Source organism: Epinephelus moara, chromosome 2 (genome assembly GCF_006386435.1).
Source record: "Epinephelus moara isolate mb chromosome 2, YSFRI_EMoa_1.0, whole genome shotgun sequence".
Classification (NCBI taxonomy): Eukaryota; Metazoa; Chordata; class Actinopteri; order Perciformes; family Serranidae; genus Epinephelus; species Epinephelus moara.
Genome location: NC_065507.1, coordinates 14,415,794 through 14,434,589, shown reverse-complemented (window position 1 = coordinate 14,434,589; position 18,796 = coordinate 14,415,794). Strand labels below are relative to the sequence as shown.

The 18,796-nt window shown below is 41.9% G+C and overlaps 1 protein-coding gene across 1 annotated transcript in view; it reads left to right on the top strand.

The window, feature by feature from the left end:
- Positions 1–18,796, top strand: part of sphkap (SPHK1 interactor, AKAP domain containing) — a 158,876-nt gene that overhangs the window by 63,330 nt on the left and 76,750 nt on the right. The window contains exons 2-3 of the mRNA XM_050072623.1: positions 8,898–8,975; positions 16,402–16,498. Of these exons, the coding sequence (XP_049928580.1) occupies positions 16,455–16,498 (44 nt within the window). The 5' untranslated portion in view covers positions 8,898–8,975; positions 16,402–16,454. The remainder of the gene's footprint in view (positions 1–8,897; positions 8,976–16,401; positions 16,499–18,796) is intronic.

Below are 18,796 nucleotides of genomic sequence, written 5' to 3'. Positions count from 1 at the left end.
AGTGTGTCAACAAAACTTTTTCCCTTTCATATATTTACCTAAGAATACAAAGTTATTTTGAGTTGCAGAGTTTCAGCAGAGTCAGTGGGATCTGTTTTTTCCCTGGCTTTTGTAGGACACACTTGGCTCATGTCATGTTAGAGAAACTGGGGCTGATACGAAGCTAAAAGGAACGTCAAAAGTTTATTGGCGTGTCATTTTTAAGAACTTTTCTTCTTAAAAATTCCACTAGAGGATGCACCACTGGTTTTAATGATGAGTGCTACCTGTCACTAGAGCTGCAGCTGTCGATTGATTGATAAGTTCATTGACAGATGATGAATTGGCAATTATTTTGACACTGAATAATTGTTTTAGTATAATTTTAAGCAAAAAAGGCAACCAACATTTGCTGGTTTCATGCTTCTGAAATGTGAGAATTTGATGCTTGTTTTTGTCGTACATGATAACAAATGTCATCTTTTGTTTCAAGGGTTCCTGGTTAGAACCCAGGGTGGGTGGTTTGAACTCCGGGGTGGGGGAGCCCTTATGTGTGGAGTTTGCATGTTCTCCCTGTGTCATTATAGGTTTTCTCCACTTGCTCTGACTTCCTTCCACAGTCCAAAGACAAAGGTTCATTGGTGACTCTAAACTGGCTGTAAAGCCAGTGTTTGTTTTGTCCATTCTGGGCTACTGTAGAACAACATGGCAGACTATGTGGAAGAGGATCTGCTTCGTATGTAGATAAATAGGCTCATTCTAAGCTCACAAAAACACAACAAATCTTATTTTCAGGTGATTATAAACATCACAAAAACATAGTTATGAATATTATATACTATTTCTGCCACTAGAGGTCCCCAAATCCTGCACACTGGACCTTTAATGGAAAGTTTTTGGATTGTTAGAAGCAGCTTCTGTGTATGAAAAGAAAATGCAAATCTGTGTCAGTGTCAAGTTCTCCAGACATCCCACCGTGAGCCAGCGAGATTTGGCTACATCTTTAATAATTTAATAATTAAATAATGTCCTTTTGTTAGTTGACTTGCAGTTACAGATAAACACTGACACTAAAACTAACACCGAGCCAGCAGGAGCATTAACTAAACAGTGTCTGTCCCTCCTCCCCACTGAGAGAGTGGGCTAGGAGTGGGAGCGGAGATAAAGCAGCAGAGGAACACAGAAAAACAGACAAAGAACCAAACATAGGGCTTGTGTGAGTCAGTGTTGGAACAATGATTTGTCATTACAGTTGACGTTTGCTCCCGAATACAGAGGACTGCATAACTGTGCCAGACACAGGTGACGAGACCACCATCTTTTGGAGCAGATGCGTCATTTCTGCAGTGAACTTGCTGTGGCTGCTGTTGGTGGTTCCTTAAAACAGAGGGTCTCTTGGTGATATGCCTTGAGGCAAACCACTGAGATCCCCAGCTACACATTCGTGACTCCACGAACATGTACAAAACCACAATCTGATGCCAGATTTCTGTTTGATCATCGCAGAAAAATCCCACAGGTCATTCCAGCTCCAATTAGCCTGTCTACACAGCGTAATCCGTCCCTTCTTTCAAGTTTCATCACATTTTTATCCTCCAAGACTGCCTCCTCACCCACACTGCAAATGTACATACTCATGTACCCATTCAGACATCACCGTGTGAAGTTCTGCCGCGGGAAATAAAGGAACACACAGCTTGCCTTTATGATACAGAGAAAAGCAAACATTCTGGGTATATTTCAATCACTCACAGCAGCTGAAACCGTACACAGACATCCTTCAAGTCAGACACAGAAATCAATAGCCCCATTTGGAAATCTCTTTATTCAATACAGTACATTCACTGTGCCAGGCAGGCAGGCTGGGCACGTAGAATCAAACACGTACTAGGTTATCAAATATGCAGTATGTATACAGCAGGGGGGAGGAAAGAGAGATGGCATGGCACTGAAGAGTGTGGAAAGAGGGCGGGGGGGGGGGGGGTGACGAGCAGAGATAAGACTGAGGCAGTCTGTCACTGTTTGAAGAATTCATCATTTCTCGGTTACAGTACAGTGTGTTTTAATTATGCCACCCTTCAAATGCTGATCGCATGTTGATACTGTTAAAACATACAGCGTCTCATCTACAGTATATAGAGAGAGTTATAAAGAGATCATCCAGAGAGCGCAAGATTGGGAAGTTACAAAGGGAGGATTGTTAATTAGCAGCTCAGAAGGTGTAGTTGGCATTAGGGTGCAGTTGTGACTGTTGTTGGGGGAGCTACTGTGCCACCGTCCTCATCCTCCACACACAGTCTTCATACAGTCTTTATTTCCATGCTTTGTCTCCAACTAAACCAAAGGTTCTTAAACTCGGAAACTGAAAATATTTCTTTGATTTCTTTTCAATTCCTTACCTATCAAAAATCTTGATAGCCTTGCTGGTGGGGAGGTGCTCTTGTTTGTTTATCGTTCCTGAATATAGATTGGTCGTGCACGGCCTGAGTCTGCTTCCACATCTCTGAGTCACTGCCCACACCCTGAATTTGCTCAGTGATTTGAATACTCAAGGTTTGGTGCTGTGGTCATTAAAAGCTGGTTAGAGAAACCAGTTAGGTAGGAATAACAGCAGGGACCTCATATTCCTAGCTTATTATATCCATGAAGAATAGCAGAAAAATGGCCACAATATAATTGCAAGTTGTTGGACTTTTATCGTAACATTTTTCCCAGCCTAGTCGCCAGAAGAAAATGATAGCATTGCACATTTCTTCAAACCACGGATGCATTACATTTGTATGTTACAAATGTGTAATATCAACATTTCTAGAGTGACGCATGAAGTGACCATGTCATTGGAACGTGGAGGAGATGGTGAATAGCGTGATATGTATTGCCACGCTGCAGTCCACTGTTGGAAACCAGTTAACAACACCAGTATTTTCAGCCCGTTTTCACTCCAAAGTCGAAGATATCCGGCGCTTAGGCAGTGACTTGTGGTGTCAGACACTGACGACAAAAGCCATTCTTTAACGTTGGCATAATACACAGCCGGTCGCCGTTATAGTTTAATGGCGCTCAGTGGTGTCAGGGGAAAAGAACAAAAGTTTAGGCGGTGAAAGTCCCAGTAGGGTGGATGGGAGTGGTGGTGAATGAGTCCAACAAACACCGACCAAACCAAACCAAAGCCAAACCCTGTTATTTTTCCCTACACCTAATCACGTGTGTTAGTTGTTGAAGCAAAAAAAAGTCAATTTGTGATGTTGTACCAATGTAGTGTGATTATTTTAAGACATCTAATGTAAACACTGAATTTCCTGTGAAAACAGAAGTGTGTTTTGAAAGAAGATAAAGCATGTAACAGGCAGAACTTGACTTTGCGTCACGTCGTATCTGGACGTGGAAAGTCCATGACCAAACACTGATAAGTGATGCGGTCAGAGTGAGAATGTGTTGGTATTTTAGCAACCTACTGGCACATTTCCAGTGGATTTTGTGCCAGTGAATGTGAGTGTATTTTAGTGACTCATTGCTGTGTTTTCAGTGGCTTTTATACCACCAACGGTGTGGATTTTTTTTTAGCAGCATGTCCCCAACTTGCCACCTAACTTGGTTGTTTTTCAGCATCTGGTGGCTGTGTTTTTAGTGGCTTTTATACCAGCAGACTTGCAGGTTTTTTAGCAACCAGTGGCCACTTTTACAGTGGCTTTTGTGCCACTAAACTTTGTTGATTTTTCACAACTAGTGGCCCCGTTTCCAGCGGTTTTTCTGCAACTGAATATGGGTGTTTTTTAAGGACTGGTGGCCAGTGGCGGCTCCTGCCAAATTTCTCAAGGGGGGCAATTGTTGTGATGATGGCTGAGGTGACCCGTTCAATGGGTAAATTTGAATTAATTTGGCTCTACAATGACTGAACAATCCACTGTGGTCATCAACAGACTATTTTTCACCAGTTTGCCCACATAAATACCTTTGAATGTAAACAGAGACCTGTTTTACCATTAATCAAATAAAACTGAGTAAGGTATTCACTGAGTCACTGTCAGTCTTAATCAGAAAACATTTTATTATAGCTAAGTGGAAATTCATTTTGTGTTCTGATTAAATGCAGGCATACCCTACAACTTAATACAATGCACATCACATAGTATCACTGCTCTTTGACCTGACCTGAACGTTTTTTGTTGTTGTTTTTCAGTTTCAGTTATATATTGGGGGGCATTTTGGGCATTGGGGAACGTGTCCCCCTCAATGTATATGGTGACTACGGCCCTGTCAGCATGCATAATTAGGCTGCAGTTGTCTGGGTGCGCAAAGGTGAAGTGGCTGGTCTTGTCATACAAAGTTTGATGGAGTGTCAACTGGACAATATGGAGATATTTGCATCTTGAAAGCCGGACTACAAATGTGGATAGACAGGGAGAAACACACGCAAGCCTAAGACGTGGTAAGATACGATATTCCTCACTATATGAAGTGACTGATAACAAGATCTGTATAATGGGTTGTAAAGAAATTCGTCAGGTTTTTATCTTGTAGACCCTTGATCTGGATTTATAGCATGATGGGATGACAGCACAATGATATGTGTGATCACTGGAAAGCCCCGTCCTGCGCTCCGGTTCCGCTGTGTCACGTGATGTGTGGCTTCTCGCTAATGGTCGCGGATAATATCCATAGAGAAGAACGGGTGTGAATTTGGACGCACTATGCGTCATTACTTTATAACCTATATGGTTAAAAGTCTCTTGGATCAGCTGGAAACGTTAGCCATGTTGATCTTGAATGTGACCGCTGCGCAGTGGCGCTGCCTCATGTGATGTCGGAATAATCAGAAAAATGAGTTTCCGACCGTAAAGCAATATTTCAATGGAAACGGTTGACGACGTGTTTTTTAAACATTTTGAGTGATAAAATACAACACATCTTCTTTGTAATGTCCATGATGTCTCCACATTACGACTTAAACGCTCATGAACACACAATGAAGTAAGAACAACTTCCCGACATGGGAAATCAGACCATCTGAGGAGCACATGAATGATACTTGGTGGTTTATGTATGACGAAAACACATTGGGCAAGCCCTCCCGGAACCCATAGAGATTGCATTGGAGTGCCTGCATTTAGAAAAAAAAGCATTTTACATGGAAGTCTATGAGAGTGAGTCGGGGCGATTTCCAGCCAGGCTGATATCGCCCCAAAGGGCCGGAACGTGACTTCACACTGCATCTGATTGGATATTCAGAGGCAGGACGAGTTGTTTCAAGTGAAAATGATCAGAATAATTAATATATTGTGTGTATATATGACAATAATGATGATGATAATCATACATTTATTACCATCATCTTTCTTTTCTTTTGTGGCTCAAGGAGGGGCGGCGCCCTATCGCCCTCTATTGGCCAGCCACCTCTACTGGTGGCTGTGTCTCCAGCGGCTTTTGTGCAACCAAATATGCAGGCTTTTTAATGACCAGTGGCCACTTTTCCAGTGGCTTTTGTGCCAATGAGCTTGGTTGTTTTTTAGTGACTGGTGGCTGCATTTCCAGCGGCTCCTATGCCATCAAACATGCAGCATATATGTGACCAATCATGCAGGTTTTTAGTAACTTGTTGCTGTGATTCCAGTGACTTTTGCACCAAAAGTGTGTTTTTTTTTTTGCCAATGTGCCCCCAGCTTGGCACCTTGCCACCAAAGTTGGCTGTTTTTAGCGTCTGGTTGTTGCGTCTGTTCAGCGGCTTTTATACCACCAAACTTGCAGGTTTTTTAGCGTTAAGTGGCCACTTTTCCAGCAGCATTTGTACCACCAAACGTGGATGTGTTTTTGCAACCCATACCAGCATTTCTAGTGTTTTTGTTTTCTGTCACCAAACTTGGGTATTTAAAGCTAAAACATTCTTTTCCTAACCATAACCAAGTCTATTTGTTGCACACATTACTAACATTTTTTCAGGCGATTGGGATGATTACACAAATGGTAATAGTTTTAATTTACTGCAAGAGGATTTTCACACCAGTAATCCAAAAATAGAGTAACTCAACAGCACTGCTACTGCCCTTCACTCCTGGCACATGGTGCATGCACTGTACATGAATAAATTTGCCACATGCCATGTATATTTTATCAGTGATTTTATTTATTGAAGCGTATGTACCATCCTATATGATGTGGCGCCACTAATGAGACCTTAAACCTGCTTCAGGCAACACTTCTTCAAAACTTTCCTCTCGTCTCATTACCTTAAGTTGTTCTGTAAACACGTGCCCATTCACAGCTTGTCTATATTCCACACTGCTGCACACGCCGGCCAGGAGCAGCAGCAGTGTGTGGGCAGAGCGAGCGTACACTCTGTGGACCATGGTAATGGGTGGGAAATGTCAGTGCATCTGTCCATGCCCTCTACCTTTCCTTCCCTCCGGCATCATCCTTCCTCCACCTCTCCTTTTTGCTTTTCCGTGGGGCTTTAGGCGGCTGTTGGAGCCGTTCGCTCACAGTTAGATGAAATCACACACTGTATACTGCAGCTCAGAACTCACCGTCCCCTGACCTCCTATGTCACATTGTTTTTGCTCTATATGCCATTTCACTTTACATCCTCACATGTATGTTTTTATATATACAAACAAGTCTGTTGTGTCTTTCTTTTTTAAATAACAGACCGTTTTTCAATAGCTGTAGAAGTGATCTGTGAAGACTCGTAAATTAATATTTCCTTTTTGTGTCTCTTACCTCCCATATACTTTTTCTGGTAGTAGGAATGGGAAACTGACAATCACTGTGTTCTTTTACATTTCTGTCTCATATACAGCAGTAATAAAAAGCAGCAGCAGTGGATCCAGTGTGTCACTTCAGTCTCTGATAACACTTCCTCAGTCACTTCGCAGCTTGGAGCCAATAAGGAGCCATTAAGGAAACATCAGTGGAGACAGTACCCAGTACTCCCAAGTCTGACGAGTGACAACAAGCAGCTTTATGCAGAACAATCAGAGACTCTTCATTGCTCTCTGTCTCTCACACATTTGTACAACAAACTGTCACTGCACACACACACTCACTGCGAGTCTGCTGTTCCAAACTGACAGGCTCTAAGGCTCCCCGTGCAGGTTAGTCTTCTATGACTCATTTGCCTGACACCATATCCCCACCATCCCTCCTTCCCGGAGCTTCTTTGTCACTTACTGACAACCCGAGAAGATACAGGGCTCATTTTAGCATTTTACAGTACCACTGATAATCGAGAATCGATACCAAATTGACAGATCCGTCAGAATCACATGCCTCCAAACTTCCAAATTCCTTGTATTGGTGCCTGAATGTTTTTCCGACAGCTGCGTAGTGCAAAACAATGACATCAAACTAATTTGACTGCGCTGCTGGAAACCTGCAACAAGGAGGAGTCGTGGTGGAGAGAAAGAAACAGTCTAAAGTGCAGCTTCATTCACAAAGAAAGATGATAACAGTGCCTCATGTAATGTCTGCAAAACGCTCATTTCAACAAACACCAGTAAACACCAACAATATGCTGAAACATCTTTCTATCCAACATGGTCCTAAGTTCTAGGAATGCCATGTATTTGACACTCTACACACATGTGCTGCTGCTTCCAAGCAAGCAGCACGTCTGTTACTGAGAGTAAATATGCTATTATAAAAATAACATTAGCACCACACAGTCAGGCTTAGCACATTTTTCTTTGACTAGGAAAACCTATATTCAATTCAAATTAATTTTATTTATAAAGCCCAATATCACAAATAACAATTTGCCTCACAGGGCTTTACAGCATACGACATCCCTCTGTCCTTAGGACCTTCGCAGCGGATGGGGAAAAACTCCCCAAAAAACCCCTTTAACAGGGAAAAAATGGTAGAAACCTCAGGAAGAGCAACTGAGGAGGGATCCCTCTTCCAGGACAAACAGACGTGTAATAGATGTCGTACAGAACAGATCAACATAATAAATATGCAGTGATTCATATGACAAAATGACACATGAAGAGAGATGGAGACAGAGAGAGATGCAGGACAGACAGTAATGACAATAGCTACAATAACGTTTATTTTAGTAATAATGTTATTATATTAATAGTAAAATTAGTATTTTGGTGGCATATATGTTATACCTATACATTAATATATGATAGTATATGTATGTGACAATAATAACCGTATGCGTATAATAATAGTAGAAGTATGACTAATAATTACAGCAGTAGTAGTAGCCATGAGGCAACTACGACACACCATCCAGGTGTAGCTGCAATTCGAGGTAACTTGCGAGACAGTGGGGCACAAAAGCTCTGGAGAAGAGGCCAAGTTAGTGACATGCAGTAATAGGATATAAATGTTAGCAAATGAAGAAGAACCAACTTTCCAGAATCTAAGAGCGAGAGAAAGAGAAGGTGCCCGGTGTATTATAGGGGGGTCCTCCGGCAGACTAGGCCTAAGTCAGCCTAACTAGGGGCTGGTCCAAAACAAGCCTGAGCCAGCCCTGACTATGAGCTTGATCAAAAAAGAAAGTCTTAAGTCTAGTCTTAAATGTGGAGACGGTGTCTGCCTCCCGGACCAAAACAGGAAGATGGTTCCACAGAAAAAGAGCTTGATAGCTGAAGGCTCTGGCTCCTGATCTACTTTTGGAGACTTTAGGGACCACGAGTAACCCTGCATTCTCAGAGCACAGTGATGTGGTGGGATAATAGGGCACTATGAGCTCTCTAAGATATGACGGAGCTTGACCATTTAGAGCTTTGTAAGTTAGGAGAAGGATAGATAAGAACAAAGCTACAGATATTCTCATTTCATTTACTATAGGTGATAACAGACTGTTGTTGCTACACTGTGTTCAGACCCAACAATTTCTTTTACCTAAACTGATAAACAGAATCCATAATAGTTCTGAATGAAGTCTAATCAACTCCCATCCCTACTCTAAGGTTGCCGCCTGAACATGAAGTACAGTATGGACACTCATAAGAGAGGCTTGGTCCCAGAGGGTCATTGATTTGAGTCAGGTGAGAAAATCACTGTCACTTTTTCAGCCTCAGTCATCTACTGTCAGAGCTCCTTTGAGGCACTTTGACAAGGCGCTGAGTCTTGTTATTGCTCTAATAGAGCAGCTCAGTGAGTAACTATAAAAAACACAGCTCAGTATTTTCATTCTACAGAATCAATTATTGATTTAATTTCCATTTAACAAATTAGTTTCCACTCTACATTTAATGGAAATGCAACTAAGGATCATACGTTTAAAACACAGATTTTTTAAATAGCAGTTAAAAGCTACAATGATTAAAGCATATTAATTAATACAAATAACAATAGCGAATAAAGCACCTATTACTGTGATGAGTGCATTTTAAAGAGTTTAAAGAGGCATCAAGATCAATAATGCAGCAGATGACTGTAATTTTATGTGTTAAAGTATAAGCCACAAAAAGAACAACTATGCAGCACATAGGTGAGGTGAAAATGAAAGAGTGAGATGGCGCACAGATGGAGGTGCATATGGAAATGTTAGCAAGAGGAGAAAGGAGGGAAGATGCGGGTTATCAAACTTAATCAAGACAGAGTAGTTGAATCAGCAGAGGTTGCACAGCGAGGGGGGGAGCTTCATCACTGGTGCTGTCAGTGGCTTTACCACATTCACAGTTCAGCATTCCCATTTCCTGTCCCATTTTCTCTTCTTGTTTTCCTTGGTTCCATCAAATCAAACATGGTGGAAGGGAAAGGAGAATCACTTTAATAGATGAAGAGAAGAAAGGAGAAGAGAAGAGACTGTTTTTGGCAGGTACTGTAGAGAGACCTGGCACCATACTGAAGTCCGACCAGCACAAAAACTGCCAGAAGGGCTGCATGGCTGATTCTGTGACGCCGAGCTGCCATCCTGATTTCCTAGCGCCTAATGAACAAGCAGAACAAGTGATGCTCACTGAAGTCACACTGCTCCCCCTGGCCCCACTTACCTCACGCCCACTCTGTCTTGTTCAGGCCTGACTGAGAGATCTTTTGGACATAAATCTTAGTTCTCTCTCACAGTAATCTTTATATTCCCCATGTTTGAATATTTCTGATTGTGTGAAATACGTTACCAATCCTAACAAAGTAAACTTCCTAATTAACATTCACTGTAAACTGCAAATTAACTGTAGACGTCCCATGTGGCAAGTCACGCCCATATTCTCCAAACATGTTAACGCAAATGCTAAGTGTTATTTGCAATTCCTTTTCTTCTCAGCGTGATGTAGACGTCCTGTTGTGCGACTGCAATGAAACACCTGCGACAGATTGAGGGTGTCACAGCTGTGATGTGTGAAAACTCCTGACATGAATACGAACATGCGTCAATATTGTGGGAGACAGCTTCAGACAGTGAAATGGCTCATTAACCTTGACATTTGCTTTGCTGCGAAACAAAACGATGGCGTGTAATAATCAGCTCCGTTAAGGGCAAGTGGAATCTCTAATCTTTCATTATAAATTATAGATATGTGTTTTTATTGAAAGGTTAGTTTGACAAGTCCTCCGTGTATTGCCTCCTTGAGGAGTGAGGTGTTTTGCCTGACTCATCAGACCAGGCAATGTTTTTGCAATCTTCTATTGTCCAGTTTTGGTGAGCCTGTGTGAACTGTAGCCTCAGTTTCCTGTTGTTATCTGACAGGAGTGGCACCTGGTGTGGTCTTCTGCTGCTGTAGCCCATCTGCTTCAAGGTTGGACGTGTTGTTGGTTCAGAGATGGTCTTCTGCAGACCTTGGTTGTAACCAGTGGTTATTTGAGTTACTGTTGCCTTTCTATCATCTTGAACCAGTCTGGCCATTCTCCTCTGACCTCTGGCATCAACAAGACATTTTCACCGAGAGAACTGCCGCTCACTGGATATTTTCTCTTTTTGGGACCATCCTCTGTAAACCCTAGAGATGGTTGTGTGTGAAGTAGATCAGCAGTTTCTGAAATACTCAGACCAGTTCGTCTGGCACCAACAACCATGCTACGTTCAAAGTCACTTAAATCACCTCTCTTCCCCATTCTGATGCTCAGTTTGACCATGTCTACATGCCTAAATGCATTGAGTTGCTGCCACATGACTGGCTAATTAGCTACTTGCATTAATGAGCAGTTGAACAGGTGTACCTAATAAAGTGGCTGGTGAGTGTATTTCCTCAGGAGTCAGTAGAGACCAAAAACAGAGCTAAAACAGAGTGAATATTGGACTTAGATTTATAAGTTGGCCAGAAACACGACTCCAAATGAATGATACTGTCGCCCTGTAACTGCTGGATGTGTAAATAAACAACTGTTTATCTTGTCTGATGAGGCTGGAATGTTTGTTACAGGCTTGTTGTGCTGCAGCAGGAGTGAATTGCTGCTGACAGCGTGTAGATGCATTGTAACACCTTCATCCAGTGTTTGTGAAGTAGAAATGAGGCATATTCTGTTGAATGAAAATAGTTTGTTCTCTTTGTGCTTCGATTGGTGATGTTAAAGGGTGCAATAACAGTGTGTTTTTAATAGTAGCCTCTTTGCTTCTTTAGAGGAACAAACACAGATGATGTAACATGTACTGTATGTTTTTCCCAAAGCTTCAAATCATCTTGTTCTATTCAGGGCTGGATTAATCTGTCAAAGGTCCTCAGGGCAAACATTAATCTCCTGTTTTTCCTACATTGTGTATTGTTTTTATACACTGGTATATTACCTGCACCAAGAATTGCTGTGTGGTAATTTGAACACAAATTGATTCAGTAATCAGGGTTGGAAATCAGCACCAGCCACCAGCTAAATGCTGGTAAAATATGCAAGTGGCTGCTAGATTTGCTTCACCCACCAGCCAAAAAAACAATGGTGATTCACTGAGTGGCTGGTAGATTTTGGAAACCGTCAGCCACAGTGGCAGGTGGACAAAAAAGTTAATCAATCAGGCAAGTGGTGAAAAATAATTATACTTTTCTTTCTGAGCTGATGATGTAATTAGTGAGGTAGTGAGCAGTCTCGCTTCTTTCTTATTTCTGTTGAGAGTTGCACATATACAGTACTGATCAGGCAGTTGCAACAGACTGGCGGCAGGTAAAGACAAAGTTTATCAGCTGAAGCACAGATAAGCATTTTAAGCATCCTGGAAACAGGAGTTTAGCTCGGTGGTGTTAGAGGATGTGGGCGAAACTCTGACTGTATTGTGTAGTGACTGCAATGTGACAGTTTGCCACAAGTTTGAGAACAAGGTCGATAGAACAGGGTTGTTTTTTGAAGGCATGTCAAGTTTCCAATAACTGCTGCTCGCCCAAAGCCTAGGTGGTGCAGTGGGTAGCACTGTTGCTTCATTGTTGGTTCCTGGTTTGAAGCCCGCACCGTAGGGATGGGGAAGCCCCTCTGTGTGGAGTTTGCATGTTCTTCCCCGTGTCAGCGTGGGTTTTCTCCAGGTACTCTGGCGTCCTCCCACAGTCCAAAGACAAGCAGGTTAAGTGGTGACTCTGTGGCCAGGTCCATATATTGTGTGATGCGGCCTTTGTGCTTACATACGTGTTTGTTTACATAAGAATGCAGCTAACATTTTAGCAAACATGATGCCAGAATAAACAGCAGGAGTTTCCTGACCATTATAAGACCTGTAGCGCCTAACCCAAATAAACAAGAGAAAAATATTCTGAGACACATTTTGCTGTCATTTCTAGTTGTGCTGCTTCTGTGCTCTCATCTGCTGTTTCACCATGGGCAGGGCTCAGCACCTACACACCCACACACACATATGTTTTTTTTAATATTTGGGATACATTCAAAAGAATTTCTATTCACTTAGAAAACCGCATGGTTTAGATTCCGATGACTACATCTTTGAGGTTAAGATCAATACAATAATAAATGCTCGGTTAAGTTAGGGTAAAAGCGCAGTGTTTAAAAAAAGCAGTGTTAAGGTCAGGAGAAGATCCTGGTCATGGTTGCAAGGAGCCAGTTGGTAACTTGTGTTATACTAATACACTTTGCTGTTGCATAAACTGCATTAAGAGAATTAATCAAGTTTGCATCCATCTTCAGCAATCATCAAGAGGATGTTGCCTTACTGTGTTACAGGAAGCAATTAATGTGTGTGTGTGTGTGTGTGTGTGTGTGTGTGTGTGTGTGTGTGTGTGTGTCTATGAGATTAACGTAAGCATCAACACTATTCTAATGACTCCATCATTGTGTGCTCTGACCTCATTAAAATGCCCAATAACTTCATTAATGTTTGCAGCAACCTCATTACAATTTGCCATGACCTCATCAGAGTGCTGTGACAACCATCGCGCTGTATGACTATATAATCTGGAATCACACTGAAAAACTGAAGCAGAGAAGTAAATGTACATGTTTGTGTCCAGTTCCCTGCAGTTTTACAACATAAGAGGTTGAAGTATACAACATGAGCATCTGAATGTCTGTGTTTCTGAAATCATACGTCTTGGGCTGATTGTCACCTATAAGCCAGTATCTGTCCCATCATTGACAAAAAAAAGTTGTTTGTAGGTATTGTTATTGGTAGTTTATGGGGTTAGATTTGTGTCTTTATGACATTCGAGAAAGTAAATGATGTGAGAGAAAAAAAAATGTTTGAGAGAAAAAAAAATATTTGAGAGAAAAAGTTTTCATACTGTTGGCAAAAAATAATAATATTTGAGACTAAAAAAAGTTTTGAGAGAAAGTATTTTATCAAAGCATATAAAAAAAAAATAACTTAGGTTTTGAGAGAGTTTTTTTTTTCTCGGAAATCATTTTTTAAATCTCAAATTATTTTTTTTATATTCTATGACAGAATATTTTTTCTCAAAACTTTTTTTAGTCTCAAATATTATTATTTTTTGCTATCAATGTGAAAACTTTTTTTCTCAAATATTTTTTTTTCTCTCATCATTTATTTTCTCGCATGTAATAAAGACACAAATCTAACTCCAGTAATTTAGAGTTTATTTCCTGGAAAACAATAACAAAAATGTTGAAGACTCACCATGCGATTGAAATGTTTTTTGCGAAAATAGACATAAGCTTACCACTGGGATACATCAGCTCCAGTGCAGGGATCAGTCTATGTCTGTCCTTCATCAGCAGCACTGCCAACTTCAGATCTCTGCTTGAACACGTATGGCCTCACTCCAGAAACGACTTAATCATGGTCATCTTCTTCCTCCATTTCATCCCTGTCCAGTGAATGTGATTGCGGTGGCAAGAAGTCCTCAACAACAAAGAGCAGGCTGTCCTAATGGCTGTTATCAATTTGGTGCTTGTCGCTACTGTGAATCTAAAATTTCGGGGTGGGGTGTAACGCACATTTAGTGCTACTGGCTACTGTAAACTCCAATTGGGTTTAATGTTTAAAGTTTAGACGCTTTCAGCCCAATCACTGATGTTAGTTATTACACAGTATTTCTAATGCCCAAGAATCTGTGTGCTCTGCAAATCACTCTCTACAACACTGACTCCAGGCCAGATGTTATATTCCAACACAAATACATGCAGTGTCGGATGAAATGTTAAATGCTCACCGTTAGTGAGCAGTGAGTGTGCAGATTGTGACTCAAACCTCAGCCATCAGCTCTTCCAAACCTCTCACTCCCACTTCTCATCTTAAACTTCATTCACTCCTATAAAAATAAACACAACACAGACGTCTGTATCGCTATGAAAGGTCAGCTTTATATAAAACCAACTTGGCTCAATTTAAAATTTTGTTTCAAAACAGAACTCCTCATCTCTTCTCTGACGTGATTTAGATATCAGATGATGTGAACACAGTTATTGGCTAAAATGAGCAAAACCATCATTTTATCACTCCCAATAAAAGCATGTACAATACAACCGCATGTTTACCATATTAATTTAATTATTAAAGTATATATATTTTGGGCGGGGCAACACAATGGTTTGAGTTGAAGGTGTGAGAAAGAATAGTATCAGTAACATTGTTAACACTGTGCTACATTACAGAGAAATACAAAACCGTACTAATGAACCTTCATTAATATAGGCCTATATTTTATCTACAAGTGCACATCACACACTGAGCGAGCCGCCTGTTAATGACGCTGTCAGCAAAGCAGTAATGATTGTGCTAAGTGGCTAATGGGCATGTAGCTACTTCCATGTTTCAGATGATACGTCATGTTTGTAGTCGACCAATGAAGATGAGTTTACATATCACCTTGGGTTCGTCCTTCACCTTCTCAAAATGATCCCACACTTTGGATTTCCTGCCTGACATGTTATTAACTAGCCTGTGGAATAACTGCAGGTACCAGCCCTGGAAATTAGAGGCCTTAGACATGCCACGTCACATCTTTAACCCTCTGGAGAACGTGAGGTCGGGGGCTGGGCGCTGCTCTTGTGCCTTTTTTGCAACAGATTTCAAGAGCGTGGCGGCAGGTTGTGTCTGAGGTTGTTAAGCGGTCAGAAAAAGCATCGTATAGCCTATTTAACGGAAATCCTGAGTGCAGAGCTGATCTTCTTCCAGGTGCTGTTTATAAGTGTGTAGGCCTATCGTCTGTGGGACAGATGTAAAGCTCTGGGTAGCCCTGCACTAACATGATCAACTTTTCCGTATTTATCAGACTGAATATTTACAGATGAAGGGAAAGATATCTGTCGGCTGTGATTGGTTTGTAAGCTGACTCCTGTCTGACTGCTGAGTGTGGCCACTTCCTGTGTCTGTCCTTTCAAATTAAGGTTTTGATTTGTTTCAACAAGGCACATCTCCTAATAGAGTTTCACGTTTTTATTCCTGCGACTAAGCTACCAATGAAATCTTGCCGATTAATGGCCTTTCTGGTCGACAAACATTTGGTCAACTATTAGGGGGAACCATATAATGTGGTGAAAAGCAACAACTCTGCATTAACTAAACCCAATCTCTTCTATCAGTCTGTTGAAAAATGTTATGGATGGAAACTTCGATGTATCTAAGACTTGTCAGTTGGCTCGTAAAAAGCGAGAAGCTACAAATTCTGATTATGAAGTAAGATATTTGAAAGAAATATATGGTTTTCCTCTTTTGCTCTTATTCTGTATTACAGTTTTAGCTCTTCTTGCCTGTATGAATCATAGTGTTAACAGAAATGAACTGTTTTGCATTTTATCTGAGCTGCTATCAAACACAACGAACAGGATGTGCCTTATCACCCAAGATATGTCATATCTGTTTATTCCTTTCAAGTAGCTGCGTATGTTTGTTTGCACATGCTCAACTATGTGTGTGTCTGTGCAGTGTGTGTGGGAGAGGCGAAGGTACACTGCTGTGCTTTAAATTGCTTACATCTCAAAACACCTGCCAGATGATGCGGAGGAAAACTGCTGGACAGAGACGCCCTCAAAGAAAGGCAGCCATCTGTTCCTCCCTTCTGACACTGATAGAGTGTGTGTGTGCATGTATGTGTGTTTATATAAGCGCTTTTATCCATTCAGCTATTTTGTGTATTTCAGGCGCAGAATCTGGACTGATAACATAGGAAGGTAGACAGAGGATTGGACTGAAGATGCTGTCGTCGCTGTTCACTGCGCTGCGGACCTTCACTGAGCTGTAAGAACTTCACTTTCATTTGTCAATGTCGTGATGCAGATGTATATCAAACACTGTATCACTGCAGCTACAACGTGCAGTGTTTTTGGGTAAGAAATGGTTTTGAAAGATCTGCAAAATGTGTCAACCATTCACATTTTTCCTAGTCTCATGATAGTTTGTGTAAATTATTGAGTTCAGTTATTCCCTTTGCATAACTGGCATCTTTTACAGCTGTCTGTTCTTTAATTTCCCAGAGCTTTTAAATGATGTGGGAGCACAACCACAACAAAACTACGCCGTAACATTTGAGCTAACGCTAAGCTAACTTAAATTGTTACTGCTATCTGAGGCCAAATCTTCAAGCAGAGGTGCAGTATGATCACATTATCCTGATCAAGGTGGGACAGACTGTATTTCCCAATCATTTATTTAAAAAAAGCTCAAAGGAAAGTCAAGAATAAGTCACGCCCATAATTCACCCAGGGTTTCTTTTTTTATTTGGCTCTATTTATGTTGGCTGGATAGGACAGTATCCAGAGTTAAAGGGAAAGAGAGTGAGAGGATGACATGCAGCAAAAGGCCGCAGGTTGTAATCGAATCCGCAGCCATGGGGTGCCCAACACGCAGGGTCTCATGGGATCATGGGCAGCACGTCAAGCGTTTTTTTGAATGATGTGCTACATGTGGATTTGTCTTTATGACAACAATTTCTTGACCTTAATATTTGCAAGGTAGCTAACTTAAAGCTACATTAAAGCCGCTACAAGGAACTTTTAACTGGATATGCAAAAGTCTCTTGGGGCATCGGTGGCTTAGTGGTAGAGCAGGCGCCCCATGTACAAGGCTGTTGCCACAGCGGCCCGGGTTCGAGTCCAGCCTGTGGCCCTTTGCTGCATGTCATCCCCCCTCTCTCTCCCCCTTTCACACTCAACTGTCCTATCCATTAAAGGCAAAAAATATCTTTAAAAAAATTTTAAAAAAGTCTCTTNGCTTACATTTATAGTGACTCTTATAAATAGTCGCTATTCCTCCTCCTCGACCCGACGTCCACGGGTAGTTAAAATAGCAGCAATCATCGGGTAAAAGTTCTGTGAAAGCACTGGACTCACTAGCAGTCAGCCACGTCTCAGTCACACAGAGAAAATCCAGTTCTCGGGAAGTCAGGAAATCCTTTAGGATAAACATTTTGTTCGCTAGAGATCTAGCATTTACCAGCCCAATCCTGGCAGGAGATTAGCCGGCGGGTCCATGGCGTTAGCTGTCTGGGGAGCCACACACAGAGGCCGCAGGTTGCGCAGATTCACCCCGCAGCAGCGGGGATGAGGAGAGCAGGGGCCACGGGACTGGAACACCTCATCTGGGCCGACGACAGGTACCAGCCAGGCGTCGACAGGGTCCAGCGAGTGCCGAGAAATAAAGAGGCGAGGCACCGCTCCATACTCAGTCCAAGAAGCCATGGAAATGCTCGCCAAACAGGCCTTCAGCCTTACCAGCCAACCGCAGCGTTTACCCCGGCGGCGGTGGCACTTACGCCGGAGAGTTGGAGCTGGGGCGCAGCAGAGGTGAGCTGGGATCCCCGATAGGAGCGGGGGCAAAGTTTTCCCGTCTTGTTGTTTCATTCATCCCCAAAACAAACACATGCGCGAGCCAGCGTCTTTACGACAATACGCGCTAGGGCTCATGGGAAACGTAGGCTTCATTCCGGCAAAACACTACCGCTTTTGTCCACAGGGTCGCCAAAATCAACTCAAAATGAAAGTTCCTTGTAGGGGCTTTAACAGAGGGTTGACTACACAGTTAAAAACAAGCTCACAATGTATATGGAGATATTCAGTGTCTGGCTGCCACAAACAAACTGTCTGTCTTTATTGTGATAGTGTCTGAGTATCAAACAGCTTAGGATCGACAGTAACTTAAGCAGCGGCAGTGACAACACCAGCACCTTTCTGAGAAGTTTATAGATTTTTAACTAGGAGCACTCAAAGTGGCTGCACAAAAAAGTTTGAGCAAAATGAAAAAGATGCTGGGTATAGCATTTTTTTCCTAGGTGGCCACATGCGCCCGCGTACACTCTTTCTTAATTGGGAACAACTGAAAAAGACACTGAGCTCAGAAAAAAAACATATGTAGACTAGGGATGCACCGAATATTCGGTAACCGAATATATTCGGCCGAATATTGCAAAAAAACACACATTCGGTATACGGTGGAATAAGTTAAAAGCAAGGCCGAATAATAGTGGCGTGTTTTGATAACGCAATCAAACAGCGTGCTGTGACGGGCGGAGTAAAATGTCGGCAGTGTGGCGATCCATCC